The following is a 24,807-nucleotide window of genomic DNA, read 5'->3' on the forward strand; positions in this document are numbered from 1 at the left end:
TAACCTACAGCCGTTGTAACAGGTCTGCCTAAGCTAAAATTGAGTAGATGATATTTTGGTGGTGGTGGGTTTGGTTGTGTCACCGGTGTTTTCAAATTTTGTAAATTAGAGTAGAGAGCAAAGGGATTTTGTCTTTTTGAACACCAGGAGTAATTATAATTAGGTATATAAGTTATGATAATTAGACGTACAAGGTTAGTTTCTAGTCTGGGAAATACCAGAGACTTTCAATTTATTCCTCTATCTTTATTTTAAATGGTTCTTTTTAATTCGGCAAAAAAAACTTCCACTGGACCGTTAATTATGGTAACAAACAAGAAAGATCTCTTTTCTGCTCTTGCATTTATTTTCCAACTGCTCCATGCATATGTCCACAAGGGCCTTTGGTGTTTTTATCGATGACGTCATACTTGCATTCTTCTTGCTTCCAGATAACCTCACAATCTTCATGAACGCCCGTTGGTGTCGAGTAACTGCCAAAAATTAATTACCGGTCCATTCATAACGTGAAAAAAAGATTTTTATGAACCCTGCAAGCTATTTATTATTCGAACTATTCGCTTTCCTGGCTAATCCTCAAAAAACGTTGTATAAAATACGCATAAAATTTTTAAGTCTTTGCTTACATGGAACAACACGCGGCTACGTCACTGTCATTCTGGTCCACGACGCATTCGCAGGACAAGCAATCGTCAGTTTCCCATATGTCGCCCGGTTTGTATTTTTCACAGCCGTTAGGTTCCATGAAACAAAACGCCTCCGGCTCTTCCAAGAAAGCCAGCATCAAACAACAGGATAAGAAAACGGCTGTCGACTGCAAACAAAAAATTTCATTTATCCAAGCAAGTTAAATAGGTTATGGAAACAGGAGTATACACTTGTGTACTGTTTCGTTTGTGCAAACATCTCAAGACTTACCAGATTTGCCATTGTAAAAGATTGTCTTCGGGATTCTCTGACTTTTGGTGTAACGGTTTTATTACTTACTAATCAACATATAATTTCTGTTACAATCAGCTGCACAAAAGTAAAACGCATTGTTTCAACTCGACATTGTTTACTTATAACCTTATTACAGAGCCAAAACTAGCTTACGGCATTCATTAAGAGCTCTGCGCCGTATATGGGTACCCTGCAAACTTTAATGCAGTGCAGTGAGCAACCAACTTGTTCTGCTTCTGCTCATTAGATGTATCAGTTATTTAACTATTGAGAAGGACACGCGTCCTTAGCTTTACTCCATATATGGTATTTATCGCTGTTACTCTCTCACGAGTTTCATGGAGCTATTCGTTATAAGCATGTGGAAGTTTCGGGTTACATGAAAAACAAGTGGGGCAAGTTTGCAAGTGATTATATCATAATTTGTTAGCATCATTTTGACTTATTCCGCAAAGAATGCTGTCAGAAAACCTCCACAACAGGAAATTTTCTCGCGTGATTTATCGAAAACTCGCTTCAACCCAAGTTAATACAACTGATGTATTGCATTTTAGAAGCTGGTTTGTTGGTTTTAATTACTCCAGAGGAAAAAATCTGATTCCAATTACTCTCTTTTTATTTTAGAGCTTCTTTACGACATATCACTTTTCATGGGTCGTAGAAGTATAACGAAATATTTTGTTTATCCTTTGCGATTATATCGTTTTACTTACAATTTTTGCAAAACCAAAGTGTTGCAATAAGCACAACGAGTGCACAAATAGCCATGTTTATTTAATATAATCTACAGTCGTACATGTTTCAGACCAACTTACAAACTGTTCTGCAATCAATCCATTGTAACTAACAATGAGAATTTGGATTTCCAGTTTACGTACAGGAAATGCCAAACTTTGTGCGTTCACATTCTCGTAGCCTAATTATAATAACCGAAGGGTTTTGGAAACGTTGTAAAAACGAAATAAAAGTGCAAAAAGTTTCTATCTTCACATACAATAACTCCTCCATGAATCACGTGCACGCACATCTCATCTTCAAAAATTTAAAAAAGTGACCAAATATACACAAAAAATATACTATATACTTTTTGCTGTTATTAATTAGCTACATTTTCGGTACCTCAACGTTGTGTATTTACGATGGCGCGAAAGACTGTATTAACCCTATTTACACTAGGTGTGGCTTCTCCTGCACACAGTCACGGCAAAACGTGGCGTACAGTTGCATTGTTTGCTGTAGAAACTTCAAATTTGGTGACTTTTCCTATAAAATGTTCAGCTATCTGTCCATGTTTATTTTATAAAGTTGGATTTTGTCATTTTTGAGATATTGTCATATTTTCATAATTTTGCTCTCTCTCCGCATTGAAGCATATCGTTTTCGTTTACTCATTTACGCACCACTAACTCGACTAACTATTCTCTTGCGTTCTCTTCTCGCTGTCAGCTGGTTTTCCGCACAGCGAGGGCGCGGTGTAACAAGAAAAACTTTTAGAAATGTATCACTTGTAGAAATACTTAATTTACACTAAATGCACTTTCTTTAGTTTTACAATTATGATGTATACAGGAAGCCAGATGTTTTTGCTACTAACCTGTAAAAATCCGATCAGTTTACGACGTATCGTTTTCGAGTAATTAACGATTGAAAATTTGTGTGCAGTGTCGGCCACACCTAGTTAAAATAGTAATGTCGCGAGCCCGGTTTGTTTGGATAGGGTTAAATTATAACATTAACCTACCACAGCATGCTTGCATAACTTATTGCTCATTTGGAGTTGATTAGTGTGCTTATGAGAAAACTTTTAACCGCGTATTCACGTGTTTCATTTACTCTTGAAAGTAAAGCTTGCAACAACCGCCCAATACTTAACTGTATCAACGCAACCGTACATACACTTGTTGGGGCTATACTATGCTATGCTTGTAACCATCAACCTATCCTTGCCTTGCATCTTGTTAATGAATGATACAGGGGACGCGTTGCTATGACTCTGTTATCTGGGACCGGGTCCTTGTTCGTTTTTGTAATAATCTGACACTTCATCAAATCGAAACCAAGCATTATGCAGAGGGTTTGTGAAGACAATTTTAACGAACCAGAAGTTGACTTTCCAGAACATCCACAGCGTAATGCCTCAGGAAACGTTGCCATGCATTACCGAAGGTAAGCTGCAACATTTTAACAGCATTTTTATTTAAAGAAATTATAGCTTGTGTGTTTTCTATGTTTTCCAGTTCTCAATAAGCCTATACTGATATTATCAATTTTCTAACTATCATTGAAAAAGATACCGTGCCGATACCTCGTACGTAAATCCTTCGCAGCAGTTGGGATGCAAATTCGCCTGATTGCCATCAAGAATTCCTCCCAGGCTACGCACAGTACGGTACCAGAGATACACCTTACCTACTCATTGAAAGAATGACGTAATAGGCGAATCAGTTTACTGCAGGATTTTTTTGATTCTTAAAGTTTTTCTTTTGCAGAAAGTTTCAGTGTTTGCGACGGACTGGAGATTTTGGAGTGTTTCTCAGATTTGGCCGATGATATCCTGAACTGTAGGGTATTTTAGAGTAGAAAATAACAACTGCGATTCCTTTTGCTATGAGTACTGTGTTACAAAACGTGTTCTTTGTCATTGTTACACCAATTTTTACGCGATTTATGATTTGTTTGCGCGATTCTTGAACAACGATTATAAAACAATCGGTTGTTGTGGGTAAAGATTTTCATGTCTTGCACGCAATACATTCTGCACATTGCCAGCATGCGGTGAATAAGTTGTCACCCATCATTTCGACGACAAATGCTTGTAATTTGAGGAAGAAATTGGGGCACCCATCGCCCCTTTCACCACTGCTGTCATCGCACAGCCTGTGACGATAACCATCAATATTGTGCAAGAGCAACGTATATGAAGAGTGCAAATGATGACAACTCTAAATTTGTGTGGTGTTTCAACATTAAAAACTCTAATGTGCTCGCGTGCAAAATTAATGATAATACTGTAATTAATGCCTACTCATGATAAGAAAGCTTTGTCAATGTGGCCTACATTTGCGCCGGCGCTGAAATCAAGCTGAAGACTGTGTGGTTCTATGACATCTCCACTTATTCATAATTTTGACAAATCACATTTTAAGATTCTTTGTGACTGTATTTCTTTAAAATTACAGGAAAAGTATGAAAACTTTTCAAACAATTTGTAAATTAATATTAACAGTTGCTGAACATGCTAGGCTACCAGTGGTTATCTGTGGCCGTTCTTTGGTTACGCTTATTTGCCGACCATAGATATGGGCTGGTCGCAAGGACCTTTAGTTCCTTTGTCCACCACCTTGTATTTGCATTCCTCCTGTATCCAAATCGCCTCACAATCATCAGCGACATTCATCGGAGTTCCATATCTGTAAAAGTCACAGAATTTCTTGATATTGATAACATCTGCCGTGAGGGGTTCAGCCGAAGTAAATCGCAGAGGTAACTCAAACTCCGACCAAGACGACGTCTTTTCAGACTTCTCAAAATCTTTCCACCCGTCCAGCAGTAATTCAGGTACTGGGCTTGCTCGTCCCAAGCTTAAATATTGACAAACTACGAACTGCTACAACGATGATGATGCGTTTTTTTAGTCTTGTGCATCCATTTATGAATTTGCCAGAAAGTGCTGAAGTGTATGTATATTTAACTAAATATTATCGCCCAAGTCACCATTATTAGATCATAAGCCCAATTTTGATGCAACACACAAACATCAAAATCATCTCTAACTCTTTTCAGCTGCACCAGGTACCAGCAGAAAAGACTCAGAAGAGACACAGAGGTACACGGAGGATCCCACAAACAAGAAACGTCACTGTGAGTATTCTGATACTCTCCTATACATGCTAAACACCCCTGTAGCTTATGCTGGACCTTCATTACCTTAATGTGCGATTTGAGGTATTAGCATGTGTTTAATGGGCATTGTGCAGTCAATGCTTTGGCAACTAAGTAGCCGGTTTGTGCCGTATCAGTTATTCTGCGTAATATTTCAGATCTGAGTAGAGGACTTGCCACACAGGAGCTACCAGAAGAGACACCGGGTGGTAAATTCTCATACGACGATGATCAATATCTTCTTCCCACTCCAAGCAAGAACCCTATGCCTGGTAAGTGTGTTGTGTCAAATAGCGGTGTCTACTCACCTGTACGGTTTATGTCGAATTCTCTGCAAACATCTGTGTTGCATGATAAAGCTTCATTCCCATACACGATGAAGCATTGTTGGGAAGGTGTTTAGCATTTATCATCTGTAAAGGGAAAATTAATTTCTCGATTTTCCACGAATGGAACTCCACTGTTTGCTTGTAATTCCATCATTTGTGATCATGATTACAAACAGACTCTTACATTTAACCAAAATGCCGAGAAACGTTATTATTAGTTATCTATGTGTTGATATAAATGTGTTGATTTTGCAGCATGCTTGTTGATATAAAATTTTCATTAATTTTTTTAAGGCTTTCTGTATAAGAAAGCCATTTGCTAGCTATTGTCAATGTAAAATAAATAGCACTTGCAAGTTGCTTTGACATCACAAACATTGATTTTTTATGTGATTTGCACTTAATTTCACTTTTATCACTGGTTAACCGTAGTTCGCGTTAATTTTTAAATATTTCTTATGAAATTTTGATTTAAGTTTTCCTGTTATAGTAAATTTAGTGGTTAAATGACTCACTTGGCATTTTCAAGCTCTCTGACGTGCGGTAACTTTTATTTTAAATCTCAACATCACGGTATGTGTCAATCGTGTCCCAACTTCTTTTGGACTGTATTTGTCTCTAGCTGGTAGCCTGGCTTGTAGAATAGCACTTTTGATTTTGCTTTGCTGCATCCGCTGCTCGCTGCATGACACCATACTTGTTTTTCTTCCATCTTCTCATCTAGTTTACTTTGATCCCGAAGGACTCCATCCTCCTACTCAAGAAGTAAATCATCCTCTATCCTCGGTGATGAATGAGACCTACGTTGAGAGCCCTCCTCCTGCTTCCATGGGTCCCAACTCCCCTCCTGAGGAGGATAACTACGGTCACCTTGCCATGTGCACTGCTAATCCTGCTCCGGAGCACGACTACATCAACACGAGCGGCGAGAATCACAGCCCGACGTGGTTTGCTAACGAGGAGTACATGGCCACCGACAGCGGCATCGGAGATGACACCCAGTCCCTCCTATCCAGGGGAAACACCGGGAATCGCGACAAAAGAAAAGAGTCGACCCAGTCCTCAACCGAGGATAATGATCGACTGTTATTTAACGACAGCAAAGTCCACTTTAAACCAAACTCACATGCCGGACCAACCGCACGGACAGACCCCCTGTAGTCTTCATCATCTGCTGGGTCCTCATGATCACCAAGCACAGCAGTGGAGAACCCAGAGTACATGCTCTTTAACTCCTCAGCATCTAACAATAAGAATATTAAAAAGGATCATCTAAGAACTCCGGATCACCCTCCGGTCTAATTCGAACCCATCTTTGGTTCGTGACTTCTAATTTGGACGTTTTAGTCCAACGCGACTAACATGGTGTAGGTGTACATTGACCCCAACGGGTTACATTTTGTTGACCCGGCGCCAAAAAACTAACAAACAAATACAGTGACATTATAATTGAGTTTTTTTCCAAATCTTCACAGCGTCGCAGTCTTCATGGTTAAGTTTCAAATTTTAAAAATTTGCCAAACTCATTCAAGCACTTAACATTTTCTTGTATCCCGTCATCTGTGACGTCGAACTGTCAGTGAGTTCATCTTTGCTGGATGCAAAGCTGATGCTGGAAGTTGACTTTTTTACGGCGACATGATCGTATGAAGTCCCATCCTTTGTTGCAAAACGGTCATTAATTCTACTAGAAGTACTTGGAAACGGGTAAACAGCCTTTTAAGAAACTGTTTCCACGACTAGTTCATACTTTTGTATAAGAGACATTACGCATTAGGCCATAATTACTATATGATTGTTGCACTAAAGCGGAATGCGAGTGAGGATAAATTGCTTTGTCTTTCTAAATTTGAGTTGCGCATGCGCAAACATTTATTTGCCGCGTGTTCCGCTCGAGTGCGTCCGTCCCTGCCATAACGACTTTTAGATCAAATATATGATGTCTATTACCGTTTGAACTACCGATTTACACTGCTTAGATGCGTTGCACAGCGATTCGCTTTGTTACTGATTGCCGATGTCTTTACATATCTGTTGTCATTTTTTACGTATTTTAGTTCAAGTTCCAATCACACCAGTGCATAGTACGTTTGTTTGCCTTATTTTGCATTGTATAATTATGTATTTTGTTGTACAGTTATTCCTTGTTATCGTGTAAAATTTTCAAAATAAATTTACCAAGAAATTAAATACAATCCCATCTCGATTTCTGGTTGAAAATTAACAAGTAACCTACAGCCGTTGCAGCAGGTCAGCCTAAGCTAAAATTGAGTAGATGGTATTTTGGTGGTGGTGGGTTTGGTTGTGTCACTGGTGTTTTTAAATTTTGTAAATTTACATGAGTAGAGAGCAAAGGGATTTTGTCTTTTTGAGCACCAGGGGTAATTATAATTAGTTATATAAGCATTGATAATTAGACGTACACGGTTAGTTTCTGGTCTGGGAAGAGTCTCAGAGGCTTTCAATTTATTCCTCTATCTTTATTTTAAATGGTTCTTTTTAATTCGGCTAAAAACCTTCCACTGGTCTGTGAATTACGATAACAAACAAGAAAGATCTCTTTTCTGCCCTTGCATTTATTTTCCAACTACTCCATGCATATGTCCACAAGGGCCTTTGGTGTTTTTATCGATGACGTCATACTTGCATTCTTCTTGCTTCCAGATAACCTCACAATCTTCATGAACGCCGGTTGGTGTCGAGTAACTGCCAAAAATTAATTACCGGTCCATTAATAACGTGAAAAAAAGATTTTTATGAACCTTGCAAGCTATTTATTATTCGAACTCTTCGCTTTCCGGGCTAATCCTCAAAAAAGTGGAATAAGGTACGCATAAAATTTTTAAGTCTTTGCTTACATGGAACAACACGCGGCTACGTCACTGCCATTCTGGTCCACGACGCATTCGCAGGACAAGCAATCGTCAGTTTCCCATATGTCGCCCGGTTTGTATTTTTCACAGCCGTTAGGTTCCATCAAACAAAACGCCTCCGGCTCTTCCAAGAAAGCCAGCATCAAACAACAGGATAAGAAAACGGCTGTCGACTGCAAACAAAAAATTTCATTTATCCAAGAAAGTTAAATAGGTTATGGAAACAGGAGTAGCCTACACTTGTGTACTGTTTCGTTGTGCAAACATCTCAGACTTACCAGATTTGCCATTGTAAAAGATTGTCTTCGGGATTCTCTGACTTTTGATGTAACGATTTTATTACTTACTAATCAACATATAATTTCTGTTACAATCAGCTGCACAAAAGTAAAACGCATTGTTTCAACTCGACATTGTTTACTTATAACCTTATTACAGAGCCAAAACTAGCTTACGGCATTCATTAAGAGCTCTGCGCCGTATATGGGTGCCCTGCAAACTTTAATGCAGTGCAGTGAGCAACCAACTTGTTCTGCTTCTGCTCATTAGATGTATCAGTTATTTAACTATTGAGAAGGACACGCGTCCTTAGCTTTACTCCATATATGGTATTTATCGCTGTAACTCTCTCACGAGTTTCATGGAGCTATTCGTTATAAGCATGTGGAAGTTTCGGGTTACATGAAAAACAAGTGGGGCAAGTTTGCAAGTGATTATATCATAATTTGTTAGCATCATTTTGACTTATTCCGCAAAGAATGCTGTCAGAAAACCTCCACAACAGGAAATTTTCTCGCGTGATTTATCGAAAACTCGCTTCAACCCGAGTTAATACAACTGATGTATTGCATTTTAGAAGCTGGTTTGTTGGTTTTCATTACTCAGAGGAAAAATCTGATTCCAAACACCCTCTTTTTATTTTAAAGCTTCTATACGACATATCACTTTTCATTGGTCGTAGAAATATAACGAAATATTTTGTTTATCTTCTGCGATAATATCGTTTTACTTACAAATTGTGCAATAAGCACAACGAGTGCACAAATAGCAAATATTTAAATCTTTATTTAATATAATCTACAGTCTTACATGTTTCAGACCAACTTACAAACTGTTCTGCAGCATTAGTCCATTGTAGCTAACAACGAGAATTTGGATTTCCAGTTTTCGTACATGAAATGCCAAACTTTGTGCGTTCACATTCTCGTAGCCTAATTATAATTATCGAAGGGTTTTGGAAACGTTGTAAAAGCGGAATAAAAGTGCAAAAAGTTTCTATCTTCACATACAATAACTCCTCCATGAATCGCGTGCACGCACATCTCATCTTCAAAAGTTTTAAAAAGTGACCTAATATACACAAAAAATATACTATAACTTATACTTTTTGCTGCTATTAATTAGCTACATTTTCGGTACCTCAACGTTGTGTATTTACGATGGCGCGAAAGACTGTATTAAATTATAACATTAACCTACCACAGCATGCTTGCATAACTTATTGCTTATTTGGAGTTGATTAATGTGCTTTTGAGAAAACTTTTAACCGCGTATTCATGTGTTTCATTTACTCTTGAAAGTAAAGGTTGCAACGACCGCCCAATACTCAACTGTATCAACACAACCACACATAGGCCTACACTTGTTGGGGCTACTATGCTATGCTTTTAACCATTAACCTATCCTTGCTTTGCACCTTGTTAATGAATTACAGGGGACGCGTTGCTATGACTCTGTTATCTGGGACGGGGTCCTTGTTCGTTTTTATAATAATCTGACACTTCATCAAATCGAAACCAAGCATTATGCAGAGGGTTTGTGAAGACAATTTCAACGAACCAGAAGTTGACTTTCCAGAACATCCACACTGTATAACGCCTCAGGAAACGTGGCCGCCGTTGCCATGCATTAATTATTGAAGGTAAGCTGCAACCGTTTTAACAGCTTTTTTAATTAAAGAAATTATAGCGGGCGTGTTTTTTATGTTTTCCAGTTCTCAATAAGCCTATACTGATATTGTCAATTTTCTAACTATCATCGAAAAATATACCGTACCGATACCTCGTACGTAAATCCTTCGCAGAACCGGTATCAACCAGTTGCGATGCAAATTCGCCTGATTGCCATCAAGAATTCCTCCCCGGCTACCCACAGTACGGTACCAGAGATACAAGTTACCTACCCAGTGAAAGTATGACGTAATATGCGCATCAGTTTACTGCGTGATTGTTTTTGATTCTTAAAGTTTTTTTTTTGCAGAAAGTTTCAGTGTTAGCGATGTACTGGAGATTTTGAAGTGTTGCTTAGATTTGGCTCATTGTATTCTTGAATTGTGTGGTATTTTAACTGACTAATGTGCTCACATGCAAAATTAATAATAATAATCAATGCCTACTTAATGATAAGAAGGCTTTATATCGATATGGCCTACATTTGCACCGGCGCTGAAATCAAGCTGAAGACTGTTTGCTTGTAACTTATAACATCTCCACTAATTCATAATTTTGACAAATCACCATTTTAAGATTCTTTGTGACTGTATTTCTTTAAAATTACAGGGAAAGTATGAAAACTTTTCAAACAATTTGTAAATTAATATTAACAGTTGAACATGCCAGGCTACCAGTGGTTATCTGTGGCCGTTCTTTGATTACGCTTATTTGCCCGCCATAGCTATGGGCTTGTCGCAAGGACCTTTAGTTGCTATGTCCACCACCTTGTATTTGCATTCGTCTTGTATCCAAATCGCCTTACAACCATCAGGGACATGAAAGAAAGCTCCAAATCTGTAAAAGTCACAGAATTTCTTGATATTATCTATACAGTCTTAACCAGTTACACCGATACAAATCTCCAAAATATTAAAAAGATTGCACTAGTGAGTAGTTGATAGGCCTACGTCTCTCTGACAACCAAGTTCTTGCATCGCGTGGTAGGCCATGAGAGCGAAGTATCAACTACCAAGCTGAAGTATCATATTTACGTGGCGCAGCACTGCATCGTATTTCCATCTAAATAGTAGTCGACTCTCTCCAAGAGACGAAGTTTGTTTGCGATGGCTTGAGCTTTTTTCTTGCTGATTTCAAATTGGCATTTTACGGAATCTTTTTCGCCATAAGGCACCAAGACTACTTTTGTTTGTGCGGGTTTGATCCATTTTCCTTGAGCAAACCGCCAAATCTTCTCTTTACGAATTTCCAGACATGTTTTCTTTTTAAATTATAACCGGTAATCAACAACCTTATGAGGCTCATATGCATATCAACAGTAGCCTCATGTTTACTTTGCAATTTGCGAACCTGGAGTTTTTTAGTCGAGATAGCTTACTTAAAAGGAAAACAATGGTCACACGAGAATTGGTAATTACTAATTATAATTTGATAGTGGTCGTTACCAGATATTCTCTCTCTCCAGCGTGGCAACTGCAGTCTTCGCATTTGTTTGTTGTCCAAGTGTCACCCGGCGTATAAGTTATATTAGTGCTTGGTTCCAGGCAGCCAAAGTCGGCAAAGCAGTAAGCGTCCCCTTGGTCCAAGAAGGACACGAGCAAAGTCAGACAAACCAAAATGCTTAAAAACTGAAATTAAACGAACAAGAGTCAAAATAGTCATTTGACGGGTGAACGCTTGCGGTTCAGTTGACGTTATCTCCACTGCAGCTTAATAAACCAACGATGCTTACCTTTGACATTGTTTCCACTTTTCAAAGAACTAGACCTTATCACTAATTATTCCAGCAAAACTGTAAACTACCTATCGGCTGCGTCAAGATTTTGATCTTGCTTCATACTCTTAAACGCTTTATATTGTCGACTGAAATAAAATGCGAAAAAAGAAGACTTCGGACGAAGAAGTTTTATTCTAAATGGATGTTTACCGGATATTAAGTCAAACATCGTAATCTTATTGCTATAGTGGGTAAATATGGTGCCGCCCTTGGCAATCTTACCCTCGAACAACTTTCATTGTTCTCTCGATGTGGGGTCATGACCTAGTTGAAAAGAGAGTTTGATTTGAGGCTAATTTGCTTTACCTTGAGGTTTTGCTGAGCAACAGAGTTGTTTGTCAAGAAATAACGGTTGCAGATCTTTCACTACTTTAGTTGCGAAGAATTGCAGCGATCACGTAAATAGTAATTACTGTAAGCTTATTACTATTAGGTTATTTCTCAAGCACGGTGCATATAGGCATGATGAACACGCGGATATTTATTTTTGTATAAGTTACTGGAATTTATCATAAGAGAAATTACAGCATTTCCACAAATTGAGACCCCTTATATGTTTAGAAAACCACAAAATGTCTTCTTGTGATATTATATTTTATAGGGCCACCGTTTTGTTCGCAGATGAAAGATTTTCACTAAAGTAGGCCTACAGTCTAAACTGAAACGCAAGTCCAAAAACACAGTAGTTGAGTAAGTTAGTTGTCAGTAAGTATTACGGTATTACATAGCCTATATATTGTTAGATATTATATAAAAGTCAGATAAGATATCTTCTTCAGTATATTTCCTTGCAATTATTAACTTCCAATGACTTTATGCGCCACACATTAATTACTATCAATAAACTTTTTTTTGCAACTACCCGGGAAAACACAGTGCTGTCTAAAGTAATTTTTTAGGTTGTCTCTATTTCATCGGAAAAATCGTACGTTCAGAGCTATTTTTACAGTTTCTTAATAGTTAACCTTATGACGTTTTATGTTGCCTAGTCGTATTCGACGTCATTGTGATGTCACTATGACTTATTACGACTTAAGCAGTGTCTACAAATCGTCACATTGGATAGCTGTCAATTTGGTTTGGCTATATCGTCTTTGTCGGCTGATGAGTCTCTCTCTTCTGACTGAGGAATTTTGACTGCTCCGTTTTATATCAATATGCAAATGCAGTTTAACGCACACTTACTTATCGATTAGATTGCCTGCAAAGAAATTAATACCACAGCAGCAAACAGAACACAACTTTTATTTACAGCTTCCAGTCGCCTGTTAATATAATCGAGGTATTTACGTTTACCTTGGATGCACTCGGTTCACTTGTATACTAATTAAATAACTTGGCAGACTTGCAAAATAATTTATTCCTTCTAGCATAAATCACCTCTCTGATTCCTTAAGTTAGTTTTCGAGTTTCTCTTTTCAGTTCTCTATTTTCTGTTGTTCTTCTTCTTGAAAATAAAATGCATCGCTCATTTATGTGGTTACATAACTTCTTTGTAATGCATAAATCTTTCATTTGTTCATTCCATTGTTGACTTCCAAAAGTTGCAACATCTTGGCTAATTTTGACCTCTGAATTCTGACGTATGTGTTTTCCAAATTGTTGTACCAGTTCAAGCGAGGTAAGGTCTTTATACAGCAGACGTTTTGTTTGTGATCACAAGATCTTCACATGATTGTTTCTAACACGGATGTTTTTCAAACGTATGCTTATGACGTATCATGGAGTCACGTGGTTATGGTTCGATTGTCACAACCTAATTTAAATGTAACAACACAGTAATCTAAACCTCAGCTAAGATTCATACTAATCTAAATCTACGTCAAGTAAAACCTAAGCGACTTAAATAAACTTTTTACATACCGGTTTTTACAAGTTGCTTGGTCTATTTACGGCGAAATAATCACTTTGAACGCCAGGTAAGAGGGACTCGGGGAGTGAAGAAGTAATTATCGCTGTGTTTAAGTTGTGCAAAGACTTTACTCAATACGAGGATACCATACTATATACGGCTCACTGTCCACTGATCACAGTGACGACAACTTGAGAATGGATTCAGGTTGATTTGCATAATCCAGATGAGATCACCAGGGTTACTTGCTGCCCTAGGAAGGTCTGACCAAGTCCATGATGATTGATGACTTGGTGATATCACACAAAGTCTCTTGTAGGGCTTTATGGGCAAAGGCTAAAAGTTGAGCCTGAAATCCCCGAGTACCTCACCCCGCCCAAAATGCGCGGAGCACAAACAAACTGGGTTGTTCCGCCTCAAAACTGCTTTAAATGGCTAGAAATGAACTGCATTCTCATTTATTCATGTATATGTACAATAGCTGCTAAATTTATGGTGTACATTTTTGAAACGCTGTATAAAACAATATGTCAACGCCATATACAATGATTTTGAAACATCGTTTACTATTCCGTTTACCCGCCTGTTATATGTTTTCCTGTAACATAGCTATAGGTAATAGCCGAGAAACAACGTAGCCTAGTTGCAAAAACGAAATGCGATGAACGAAAAGGAATGAAAACTACGTAAAACAACCTAAGAACCTAACCTAAAACGTAAATACGTTAATTATTGTTTTATGACAATTAGTTAAATTAATTAAATTCTTTAACTAGTAGTTTTTGCTCCTCGCAATCGCGGTTAATAGCAAAAAATAAACCATGCGAAGTTAGAAGATGTCGCTAATATCGTGGGAGAATTAGGTTCCGTTTCAAAAGGAAGTTCTCAATTTCCACGTCGAGTGGTTTCTAGTTTAACATTTGTGATACTAAACCAGCTGGAGATTGTTTTCGATTGATAGGATCATGATTGTGCTGGGAAATAAAATCTGTTGTGAAGATGGGTTCTGTTTAACTCAATAGCCTATATAGGATGATCATAAAATTTCAAATTTTACCTGTCTTTTGGCTAATTGCCAATTCTATTGTCACAGTGTATTGCTAGGCCTATATGGACTGATAGAAGACATATTTAAAGCCTGAAAGGGCTGAAATTGTAAACAGTGCTTCCCAATTAAGCATATTTTCTTCGTTTCAGGCTTTTAGTGAGATCCACTATTAGGCTAATAGTTACAGAATTAAATTTTAGAACGTTATGTAGCCTATTATTCTTTGCATTTATGTGAACTTGTGCAGGTTACCATAATTCGAATATATATATTTATATCGTATCCATTTTGCGGTCTTAAATGCAAATAACATTTGGTTTAAACAATCATATCACTGTAATACTGATATTACTTCTGTGAATTGCCTTGCAAGCCTAGCATATCAGCATTGAAGGAAAAGATGAAGATTCCATTCTTTAAAGTTTTTCTTCTACTCTTATTTGTTACCTCACAAGCATTGGCAGGGTGAGTTGTGAATGAATGTTTTTTTCAATTTCATTTTAAATTGCTGCCAACATTCAAAGTCTGAATGTGTAGCCTAAGTTATAAACGCCAATCGGCCAGAGTGCATTCCATGCGTTGCGTACGCCGAAGGTCAATTTCGCATACACTACAAATACGCCAAAGACATTATACCAACTGTGGACTTTTAAGAAAAACGATGCAGTGTGTTCTTTCTTTGTCTAAACAAGAGAAAAACGAAAGTGCAAAGTGAATTTGCAGTTGTCATGGTTGCGTCAAGACGTCTATATATTTGCTTTGTGCCATGCCGAAGTGAAACTGAGTTTACGCTGCTTGACTGTAGGTCATGCCGAAGATCTTTGGTGTAACTCAAGTAGAATGCACTCGTGACCAGTCTAGAACACTAAACCGAAACAGAGTAAACCTTTGCGTAAACTTTGCAATGGTTATCCTGAGGTATTTGACAAAAATTTTTTTAAAACAAGTAAAAAAATGGCAAAAATTTGACCTATACAATACACGCTTTTCATTTCAGTGACTGGCGCAACAAATTATCAAAAATCAATGAATTTCACCTTATCTGAAAAAATGTGCCAGCTATCTCCCAATTACGAAGTTTGCTTTCAATATGCCGGATAAATAAATCAAAAATTGTAATGCCAAAATTGGCACCACACCAACATAATTCTGTTAGTATAGAATGTAAGGCAAATTGACATATCTCCCCCGGAAAAATTCACGCATAAGCGACTTTCTCCGGCACATCATACAAACTTTTCAGTAGTGGGCTGTCAAAGATATTTTGTTTTTTGGCAAAATATTGTACTCTGATATGTTATACCAGTAGCAGTAGGATTTAAAAATTCTACTTAGTTTTTTAAAACACATAGAAAATAAAACAATAGTGAGTAATGGATTGAAAAAACTTTTAATTTACTAGGTTACTGTTTTGTGTTCAAATGTATGTAAATGAATGGAACCCTTTTGTTAATAGTGCTTATTTCTAGCTGTGAAAATGTTTTCAAATGAGGCTAATAGCACTAGGTTAAGATTTTTTTGGCTCCAATATTTCTTCAACCGAATCTTTGTGTTTTTTTCATTGATTCAAAACATTGATTTTGTGATTAACGTTTTTGTAGGAGAGATTTTTATAGAATTTTACAAGTTTCAAAGGATGCCACAACAAAACAGATAAAATCAGCCTATCGAAAACTAGCAAAGCAAATGCATCCAGATAAAAATCCAGACGATGAAACTGCTACTGAAAAATTTCAAGAATTAGCTCTGGCTTATGAGGTGCGACAACTCTTACTTTCTATTAGCTTGTGAATCCATTGGTATGAATTTTATCGTATTCTTATAAATTAAATGATTAAAATTGTGGTTGCAATATTTCATACTGTAATAATATATAGTGTGTTGAATGCAAAGGTTTTGTCAGACGAAAATAAGAGAAAAAAATACGACAAATTCGGAGAGGAAGGTCTTAAAGATGAAATGAGTGGTGGCGGTGGTCACGACCCATTTTCAAGGTAGATTTACATCATCATACACTGTACAAGCTTTACACTGCTCCTAACTTTTTCAGATTGGCGTGATGAATTTTTAGCATGTAACACATTTTTCGCACTTTATCTGACATTTGTGTTCCTAATTCTAATTGCATTAAATGGTTTAATTTTAAGAACTGTTTGGAATTTAAAATAAATACTAATGTTGTTAGTTTTAGAACATGTTTTAAGCAACAAATGTTTTCAAATGTGTAGTTTCTTTGGAGATTTCTTTTCTTTTAACTTTGGCGGACAACAGCAAGGCGGAGAGAGAGACGTTCCCAAAGGAGATTCTTTCGTTGTACCTTTGGAGGTCACACTTGAAGAAATTTACTCAGGAAATTTTGTTGAGGTCAATAAAATTAATGATAGGTTACCGATATCTTGAATAATTAATTTATGTGTGAGGTTTTATAAAGAAGTAGGTCTAGGATTATAATATAGACCTGTAAAGTGTAATGTGTACTCCTTTATAGATTGTGCGACATAAACCAGTCGCAAAAGAAACATCAGGAACAAGGCAATGCAATTGTCGAAATGAGATGAAAACAACTCAAATAGGCCCTGGAAGGATACAGATGACTCAGCAAAGAGTCTGTGATGAGTGTCCTAATGTTAAGTATGTTGAAGATTCAATTTTATTTTACTGCGTATATAATTGTGTAAAAAGGCAGGTGATGCTAGAATCGACCAAACCTTCCAAATAAACATAAAAGTAATAGCTAGATAAAGTAGAACCTTTAAGACCAAGGAATGTTTATTTTGTATGTACATTTCACAAATCACAATGTAGGTTGAATTAAAGTTTACTTTAATTGTGGTTGTGGTTGCATTTATAGCAACAAGGGCAAGAATCATATTTACCTACATGTTAATCTGACATAAATAAACATTTGTCCTTGATTATAAAAAAATACGAATAATTTAACGGTAGAATTAATTGTGCAAAAGAATACAGCAGGCACTGTGTATGGAATTAACTGCATAAAAAAAACTCAAAATTTGAAACGTTACGGACAAGAGTTATGGACAGTGTTACGAATAGAGAATATAAGGCAAAACCATGGCGATCAAATCACTAATGAGTGGTGTGAAGATGTTGTTGGGAAATAATCTTTCTAGTATGCATACTTCAAACCTATAAGTGTAAAATTTGAAAATTTGTGTGAATTTTTAAACTATGTGTGTGCATAATGTAGAATTAGCAGTTCCAGCTGTGTAGAATTAGTGTTAGCTGGGCTACAAGAAGAACACACAGACAAGCTTGCACTAGTGAACAGACACATTTGTTTCTTATGCCAACAAAACAGAAACATGTTATTACTCGTATTATAGGTGCTAACAGTTGTATTCAGCTACTGTTTTTATATTTGGTTAAATGCCTTCTGTCCAAGAAACTGTCCTTATTTCATTGCTTGTTTTGAATGGGTTAAATTATGTACTGACTTTTTCCATTGCAGATATGTTACTGAAGAGAAGGTTCTAGAAATGGAAGTGGAACCCGGCATGGAGGAAGGCACAGACTACCCATTTTTTGGTGAAGGAGAACCAAACATTGATGGGGAACCTGGTGATCTTTATTTCAAAATTAAAATTTTAAAGTAAGTTTTGTTCATTTCTGCAAACGCATTGGTAGCTTGCTTGTGTTTTACCCAGGTTTTTTCAATTGCATTTGCTGTCTGTCAGCCTTGTCTGTTACAAACTTGCTATTTAACGTCGTAGACATAAAGTGTTCGAACGTAAAGGATTAGATTTGTACACCAATGTCACGATTCCCCTGACCGACGCTCTCCTTGGTTTCACAATAGATGTAGTTCACTTAGATGGACACAAAGTAAGTTTATTTGATTGTTGAAAATGGCCGGTGGTTGAACAAATTTTGGTAATCACAACGATTCTTTTGTGCAATTGGTTTGTAAGAATCCATAACGAGAAATCTATATTTGCAGATTATTTTGTTTTATGCATAAAAAATTATTGTCTGCGTAGGTTCAAATTGAAAGGAAGCAAGTCACTTGGCCTGGTGCTCGAATCAAAAAGAAAAATGAAGGTCTACCCTCAAATGAAAATTTTAATCTGAGAGGAAATCTCATCGTAACGTTCGATGTGGAATTTCCAAGAGGCGAATTAACAGAGGAACAAAAAGAAGGTTAAATTTAATATTTCATTCAACTACCCACAATTTTTCAGTGCTAATTAATTATTGAAAAATTTTTTTATTTTATTAAAAATTATTTACATATTTATGTAGACTCAAGTGTTAAATTAAAGTTATTAACTGTTTTAAATATATAAATTATAATTTGTTATATAATTATAAATTATTGTAATATTGTTAACTTACTTTGGAAATTCTTTTTTGAATTGTTGACACTTTAGTTACTTTACATATGCGTTAAGCAAGTTAATTTACATGCAGCTATTAGTCAAGTACTTAAGGCGAAGTCGAAACCAAAAGTTTACAATGGACTGCAAGGCTACTGAGCTGGTTGCAACATGATTTTCTTGTGGGAGCACAGCGCACCGCTGTTTGGGTTGAATTACCTATTTGGCATTACAGTACTTGTTTGCATAAAGCTCGTTTATCTACGTTTATTCTATGGTAAATTATATCTACAGCTTAGGTAATTATTATGCAATCATACATTTATGTCCTTACTTGGTTTATTTAAATTTAAAAAAAATTTTTGAATTAAGTTTTTCGGTCTTGGTGCTCAAGTTTTGCAAAAATTAAGTCCTACGTCCTTTGGTATCAGACACGCCTGGTAACTGAGAAATAAAAGTGCTTAATGGCAATAATGTGAGATTATCTTAGGTTTTTATTAAAATTTGTTAAGTAAAAATTTCGTTCTACTTTCCAGCTTTTTAGTTGTTGATAAATACAAAAAATTGTCCTCATGCTGGGTGATTTAATTTTATGATTTCTTGTAACGTTTTTGTGCACTGTAGTTGTTTGTTTATTTACTAAGCAGAAAACGATGTAGTGCCGAATTTTATAAATAAAAAAACATATCGAAATCCCCGAGTTATTCTGTGGGCTCAATTGTGACAGTGCATTAGCTGCCATCTTCAAGAAAAAACCTATAAAGATGGCGGACTAAGACCTGTAAAAAACATTCATTCGAACATATAATGCAGCCTACCATTCTATATTTATATCGGGAAATGAATTTTCGACAACAAAATTATTAACTAAGTCAAAGAGGTGCTACGTTGTTTAAAAGCAAACATAGTGGTGTACTACCTAGTCTACTATAGATGGTAGGCCTATAGCTGAAAGCTTGTTCTATTTCCTGCGACTTTAGTATACTAATTTTACTGCTAAGTCTTAAGGCCACTGACCAGAGCTGGGCAGTACCGCGGTATGTTTTCATTACTGGTACCGTCGGTACATTTAGAAAAAATTACCGAGTTATTTTGTTTAAGAAAATATATTCTGTCCCAGTAATTTTAAAACGATTATTTCAAAACTTCGTGAAGTATGTTTTTCAAAACTTAATTTTAAATAAACATATTAATGCCAAATTTTGGCGTTCGCTGTCCTCTGCAAATGTTTAATAAAGTTGCGAGGTCACTTATGTTTTGACCTGATATAACCTGTTGGGAGGCTAAATAATAATAGGTTAAAAATTGCACTTACAGCTTGATCCGTTATACAAAAAGTACTGAATTCTGGCAACGTTGCTAGGCATACATTTTTCCAAAGTAGGCTAGGTCTATAAGTAGCCTACCGTTACCGACTGTAGCCTACTTTAAAGTATCGACTGCCCAACTCTCTCACTAACTACACACAAATATTACCACTATCAATTTCAAAAAGTGCAGAAGGAAAGAAACACTCAGCCTACTGAAAGCGGGAGCCCAGCAACATATATACTTATTGCACCGAAATAATCCCATCATAGCCTACTGTAGATATACATATATCACTAATAATTAATTAATAGGCAAAAAATAATAAACTTACCATTAATTCTAAAGTTTTCAGAGAACTTTGGTTTTTAGTGTTCAATGATATTAAAAAATTTGCAAAAAAAATAGTTAAGATTTTTTTAGCGGAGTTTAGATTAGGCTATTTCCAGTATCGCTAGTTTGCTAAATAAATGAAAGCTTTGTTGAATATTTGCCTAGTGTTTTTAACAGTCATAGAGTATAGGCTAGTAAGTTGAGTACACAAAATTTGCAACCTTTACATCTACATGTAACGTGTTCTTCTGTTTGTGCAATCGAAAAGCACTTTATGTAAATTGCCACTTCTTGATATTTAAAAACAATACCCTATCTTCCTATTTTTTAACTTTGTTATAAAGTTCATTCCAAACTGTGAAAAACTCGTAGCGATAGAGTAAACTCAAAGCTCTATCGCCTAGGCCGGCCTAGATATAATTATTTATATTTTTGCAGCTAAAAACTTTTTAGTACACATAAATTGAAACTGGTTATTGACGACGTGTGTCAGTTACCAATAGTAGACGAGAAGTTTTTCAAAGAATTTTGATACATGTGAAATCGTGTATGGAAAAGTTGGCGCATGAAATGAAGGTAGCCATCATGTGGTAATGTAATAATAAGGGATTGTAATCTATAATTATTTGGTTTTTCTGGTTAGTATTTCATCTTTTTTCTTGCTATAATGATTGACATTATATTTTTCGATTCTCGATATGCAATGTCCAAAAACATCAAACACCAAAAAACAGCAACCCGGCCGTATTTTAAAAATTATACCCAACGGCCTCGTCTGGTTTTGGCAACGAGGTTTCTGTCTTTTCGGCCAGACTAATCCGTGCGAGAGGTTGGTGTTTAAGAAACTCATACTTTTTACCTAAAATTGTGATATTAAATAGTGAAAACATGAAAATTTTGAATATTTTGTTTCCCAAATAAAGTATGTTTGCTGAATGTGCAGGCTAAAAATGGCGAAGCGTACCAAAAAGGTAGGAATTGTTGGAAAGTACGGCACAAGATATGGTGCTTCACTCAGAAAGCTTATCAAGCGAATGGAAGTTTCTCAGCACAAGAAATACACAGGTACTTTACGTCTTATAATTATTTTTATTGCACGTGTTTAGTTTACCAAATTCACTTACCTTGAGCAAGTGTCTTTGGAATCTCGGGTCTAGCACATACAAACACAACCACAGGATGACTTTGTATACTAGACCCCAGCTACTCAAATTGTGAGGTCATCTGGTTGTGCACTTGTATACTAGACCAGGACATTCATATGCCTAGGCCTAGTTGCGGACTCACCTAGCTTAAGGCATGCTGAGTCCCTGCCTGGCCTGTAGTGTTGCATCTGCATGCACAGGATACATTAACTTGCACCCGGAATTTTTTAAGTTCATGCCCATTTGTAAAAATTGATCAAAAAATAGTTGTTTGAAGATGAATTTATAGGAAATAAACAAAGTTTCAGTTTTAGTACACTCTGGGTCGACTGAAAAGTATGGCAATTTTCGATGAGAAATCTGTTGCGCAAAGACACATTTTGGCATGCTTGCGTATATTATAGTAACGATTCTTTAATTAAAAGTAGGCGTCAAACAACCAAGTATTCCTTGTTTGTTTTGTGTAAATCAGCGTGATGATAAAAATGTTGGCGTGTACAGTGATGAATCTTGTGCATGCAGGTGCCACACATTCCAATATGCCACTTGCACACATGAAGCTCATTAACAGGCACGTCAAACTTTTCAAGCTATTTTATAATAAATAAGCAACAGATTTGTTTGCTTGAACACCAAATTATAATATAAAACGAAGAATTTAAGCTTTATTACTCATAAACCATCACTCTAAAATTTGTGTCACTGCTGCATACACGTTTAATGTGTCTTACTTAGATATGAGGTCAAAAAATTCTTGATGGTGACTTTTTTCATTTGGAAAATAAACAAACATACGATTTATCAATAACATTTTATAAGTTGTAAAAAAGCATATTATTATCGTAAGGATAGAACTAGGATTACATATTTAATGTGATGATGCAAAGAATTAACAATTCGCAATTAAGATTTTTGCTGTTAGGATTACTTTAGCGCTTTTTTAAAATTTAAGGTACAAATTCATTTGTTTGGTGTTTTACCTAAACACATATAAATGAACCGTCCAGACTAGCAATGTTAAAGTCTTTTCATCTATCATGATGTCAACTACTAAGCTTCTCAGAATATCATTGAATAAGAAGACATATATATAATAAATGCAGTTTAACTGTTGTTCATATGCTGTAATTTTCTGCTGGGCAGTGTTTTCGGCATGCCCTTAAGTTTTGCTCGACGTACTCATTGCCGTAAGATTTTTTCTTTAATTGGCTTAAAGCCTTATATGCTATTTTGCTAGCCATGGAAGACTGCTAGCATTTACCTTAATGCTTTAGTTTTTGCTTGTTATGTTAGCTCAGGCAAATGTTCTTAAATTGGATAAGCTGCAAACTTTTGCGGTAAAAACTTTAGCCGTTGGAAAATTAGGAAAACAGACCAATCATTTCAAAACACTTGTCCGCTTTGTGAGAATCTTTATCTCGTTAATTGCAAATGTAGCAAAGCCAAAATTTGTTGTTGATTTTTCCCTATAAAAACATTGTGTTGAACTTCATTCTGAGAACTTGAGTTTATGTTATTTAATGTGCAGTCCTCATTAAAATATGGATGTCATTTTTGCCTGCTAAAACATTATGGTTGAACAAAGGTGGTGGTCTAAATCTTTATTTTACTTACCGTGTGAACTTTTGTAAGACACGCTGATATTTTAGCTAAATGACCAAACTAAATTTCTTCTGGCTGTGGGTTTTAGTCAACCATTAGTTTTGTTAACTGCACCGAAAACTGCCAAGTTACACCAAACACCTTGCACTTGCCTGTTTTGTTTTTTGGAAAGATTCACCAATCACTTTAATTTTAGGTGATTTGACACTTTCTATCCAGCTTGCATGTTTTTACAGGTCCCAGCGGTAAGGATGACCTGAAGCGTGTTGCTGTTGGAATCTGGCATTGCAAATCTCTCAATATTAAGGTTGGTGCCTTAAAACAACTTCTGAAACATTAAAATATAAATCTATTAGGCATATTGCTGTTTTAGTGCATTCCTCTTAAACAAGCATGATCGCCACTGGTGTGAATTTGTAAATCAGGGTATTCTGTAAATAAATGTAATGAGCCCTCAGTATAATTTGACTTCTTTCGTCAGATTGCCGGAGGTGCCTGGGTACCTGAAACAACTACCGCAGCAACCATCAAATACGGCATCAGAAGATTGAGAGAACAGAAGGAATCTTAAATAAAATAAACCCACGATTGCAATAACATTGTGCTAAGTTATACTTTCAGTCGCTGAGCTATAGCCCACAGATATTTAAAACATTTGAGACGGCGTAATGCGCAGCTTAAAATAGACTTGTTAAACTGCAACGTGCAGATGAAATGGTTCTTTGCCCAACGGGCGAGAGAATGAGTTGCACAAAAGGGCAAATGCGCCCCATTGGTGATATTAAATAATTAGGATTTTGTTAAAACATTTTCGCAAAACTTGAATGCTTTCGATTTGTTTGACGTACTGCCCAAGGGTTGGTTCCGCCGGATGCACTGCAACCCACCGATGATAGACTTGTGGGCAGTGAATCTAGACACGAAATTAGCAATAAAACTGTTTAAAACCAAAATAAATATTTTAATTCGATAATAATCTTCATTGGTGGCAGAAGCAATGTTGCAGCGGTTGGTTTGACTTCAAGCACGTCGAGCCGTTTCCTGAATAAAATTGTGCGTTTGGGCGGTGTCTTGTGCTGAAATATACAAACGAAATATAAATATACAGCATTTTGCCCTAAACATTTCATCTTGGTGACAATATCTTCTGCTGTGGCAACGGCTTCACGTAAATCTTACGACTTCCTTTGTAACATTATACACAGCACAACACTGTAATCAAAAAACCTTTATTATAACCAGGCAAGCAATGCAAAAGTCATGCTGTCTAATCGCTGATAACAACTGCATTGCTCATTGTGTTGCACGAAAATTCATCTAAAGTTTCTATGGCAGCATCTTGCAATTCTGAAAAAAACACTGACACTGTGATGTCGATCAACCCATCTAGTGACACAAACTTGAATAAGTTTTTGAAATGTTGACGTTGG

The 24,807-nt window shown here is 36.4% G+C and overlaps 6 protein-coding genes across 7 annotated transcripts; 3 read left to right on the forward strand and 3 right to left on the reverse strand.

The window, feature by feature from the left end:
• Positions 1-325: 325 nt before the first annotated feature.
• On the reverse strand, positions 326-1,079 carry LOC143469682 (beta-microseminoprotein-like). Its single transcript, XM_076967461.1, has 3 exons — positions 919-1,079; positions 627-814; positions 326-473 (listed from the first exon to the last, which is right to left on the reverse strand). The coding sequence occupies exons 1-3, from the start codon at positions 928-930 to the stop codon at positions 344-346; spliced, it is 330 nt and encodes a 109-aa protein (XP_076823576.1). The 5' UTR covers positions 931-1,079; the 3' UTR covers positions 326-343.
• A 3,079-nt stretch (positions 1,080-4,158) lies between these two features.
• Positions 4,159-13,003, reverse strand: LOC143469680 (uncharacterized). Of its 2 annotated transcripts, none has more exons than XM_076967458.1 (4): positions 11,708-12,997; positions 11,421-11,603; positions 11,010-11,236; positions 4,159-4,352 (listed from the first exon to the last, which is right to left on the reverse strand). In XM_076967458.1, the coding sequence occupies exons 1-4, from the start codon at positions 11,714-11,716 to the stop codon at positions 4,223-4,225; spliced, it is 549 nt and encodes a 182-aa protein (XP_076823573.1). In that variant the 5' UTR covers positions 11,717-12,997; the 3' UTR covers positions 4,159-4,222. The 2 variants fall into 2 exon arrangements, with proteins under 2 accessions (XP_076823573.1, XP_076823574.1); XM_076967459.1 differs by lacking the exon at positions 4,159-4,352 and adding an exon at positions 10,545-10,812 and having other exon boundaries at positions 11,708-13,003.
• Positions 4,391-7,359, forward strand: LOC143469681 (uncharacterized). The gene is made up of 4 exons (XM_076967460.1): positions 4,391-4,500; positions 4,726-4,803; positions 4,983-5,096; positions 5,878-7,359. Exons 3-4 carry the CDS (start codon positions 5,090-5,092, stop codon positions 6,312-6,314), a joined length of 444 nt encoding a protein of 147 aa, XP_076823575.1. The 5' UTR covers positions 4,391-4,500; positions 4,726-4,803; positions 4,983-5,089; the 3' UTR covers positions 6,315-7,359.
• On the reverse strand, positions 7,710-8,424 carry LOC143469224 (beta-microseminoprotein-like). The gene is made up of 3 exons (XM_076966848.1): positions 8,305-8,424; positions 8,012-8,199; positions 7,710-7,859 (listed from the first exon to the last, which is right to left on the reverse strand). Exons 1-3 carry the CDS (start codon positions 8,314-8,316, stop codon positions 7,730-7,732), a joined length of 330 nt encoding a protein of 109 aa, XP_076822963.1. The 5' UTR covers positions 8,317-8,424; the 3' UTR covers positions 7,710-7,729.
• A 1,865-nt stretch (positions 13,004-14,868) lies between the features above and the next one.
• On the forward strand, positions 14,869-19,564 carry LOC143468307 (dnaJ homolog subfamily B member 11-like). The gene is made up of 9 exons (XM_076965435.1): positions 14,869-15,117; positions 16,254-16,410; positions 16,546-16,646; positions 16,881-17,016; positions 17,141-17,283; positions 18,125-18,265; positions 18,387-18,498; positions 18,654-18,813; positions 19,084-19,564. The coding sequence occupies exons 1-9, from the start codon at positions 15,053-15,055 to the stop codon at positions 19,146-19,148; spliced, it is 1,080 nt and encodes a 359-aa protein (XP_076821550.1). The 5' UTR covers positions 14,869-15,052; the 3' UTR covers positions 19,149-19,564.
• Positions 19,565-21,361: 1,797 nt separating this feature from the next.
• On the forward strand, positions 21,362-23,974 carry LOC143468308 (large ribosomal subunit protein eL43-like). Its single transcript, XM_076965436.1, has 4 exons — positions 21,362-21,459; positions 21,574-21,695; positions 23,614-23,684; positions 23,859-23,974. Exons 2-4 carry the CDS (start codon positions 21,581-21,583, stop codon positions 23,946-23,948), a joined length of 276 nt encoding a protein of 91 aa, XP_076821551.1. The 5' UTR covers positions 21,362-21,459; positions 21,574-21,580; the 3' UTR covers positions 23,949-23,974.
• Positions 23,975-24,807: the final 833 nt, after the last annotated feature.

This window comes from Clavelina lepadiformis, chromosome 8 (assembly GCF_947623445.1).
Source record: "Clavelina lepadiformis chromosome 8, kaClaLepa1.1, whole genome shotgun sequence".
Taxonomy (NCBI): domain Eukaryota; kingdom Metazoa; phylum Chordata; class Ascidiacea; order Aplousobranchia; family Clavelinidae; genus Clavelina; species Clavelina lepadiformis.

Excerpts from the sequence above, each read along its gene's own strand:
- LOC143469224 (XM_076966848.1), bottom strand. Across the intron at positions 7,860-8,011 it reads GTAGCCGCGTGTTGTTCCAT|TTACTCGACACCAACCGGCG; the intron begins GTAAGCAAAGAC and ends AATTTTTGGCAG.
- LOC143468307 (XM_076965435.1), top strand. The coding sequence starts at position 15,053 with ATGAAGATTCCATTCTTTAAAGTTTTTCTTCTACTCTTATTTGTTACC. Across the intron at positions 16,411-16,545 it reads AATTAGCTCTGGCTTATGAG|GTTTTGTCAGACGAAAATAA; the intron begins GTGCGACAACTC and ends TTGAATGCAAAG. Across the intron at positions 18,266-18,386 it reads TTCAAAATTAAAATTTTAAA|ACATAAAGTGTTCGAACGTA; the intron begins GTAAGTTTTGTT and ends TTAACGTCGTAG.
- LOC143468308 (XM_076965436.1), top strand. The coding sequence starts at position 21,581 with ATGGCGAAGCGTACCAAAAAGGTAGGAATTGTTGGAAAGTACGGCACA. Across the intron at positions 21,696-23,613 it reads TCAGCACAAGAAATACACAG|GTCCCAGCGGTAAGGATGAC; the intron begins GTACTTTACGTC and ends ATGTTTTTACAG. Across the intron at positions 23,685-23,858 it reads GCAAATCTCTCAATATTAAG|ATTGCCGGAGGTGCCTGGGT; the intron begins GTTGGTGCCTTA and ends TTCTTTCGTCAG.
- LOC143469680 (XM_076967458.1), bottom strand. Across the intron at positions 11,237-11,420 it reads CTGGAGAGAGAGAATATCTG|AAAACATGTCTGGAAATTCG; the intron begins GTAACGACCACT and ends TAATTTAAAAAG. Across the intron at positions 4,353-11,009 it reads ACGATGCAGTGCTGCGCCAC|ATATGGAACTCCGATGAATG; the intron begins GTAAATATGATA and ends TGACTTTTACAG.
- LOC143469682 (XM_076967461.1), bottom strand. Across the intron at positions 474-626 it reads GTAGCCGCGTGTTGTTCCAT|TTACTCGACACCAACGGGCG; the intron begins GTAAGCAAAGAC and ends AATTTTTGGCAG.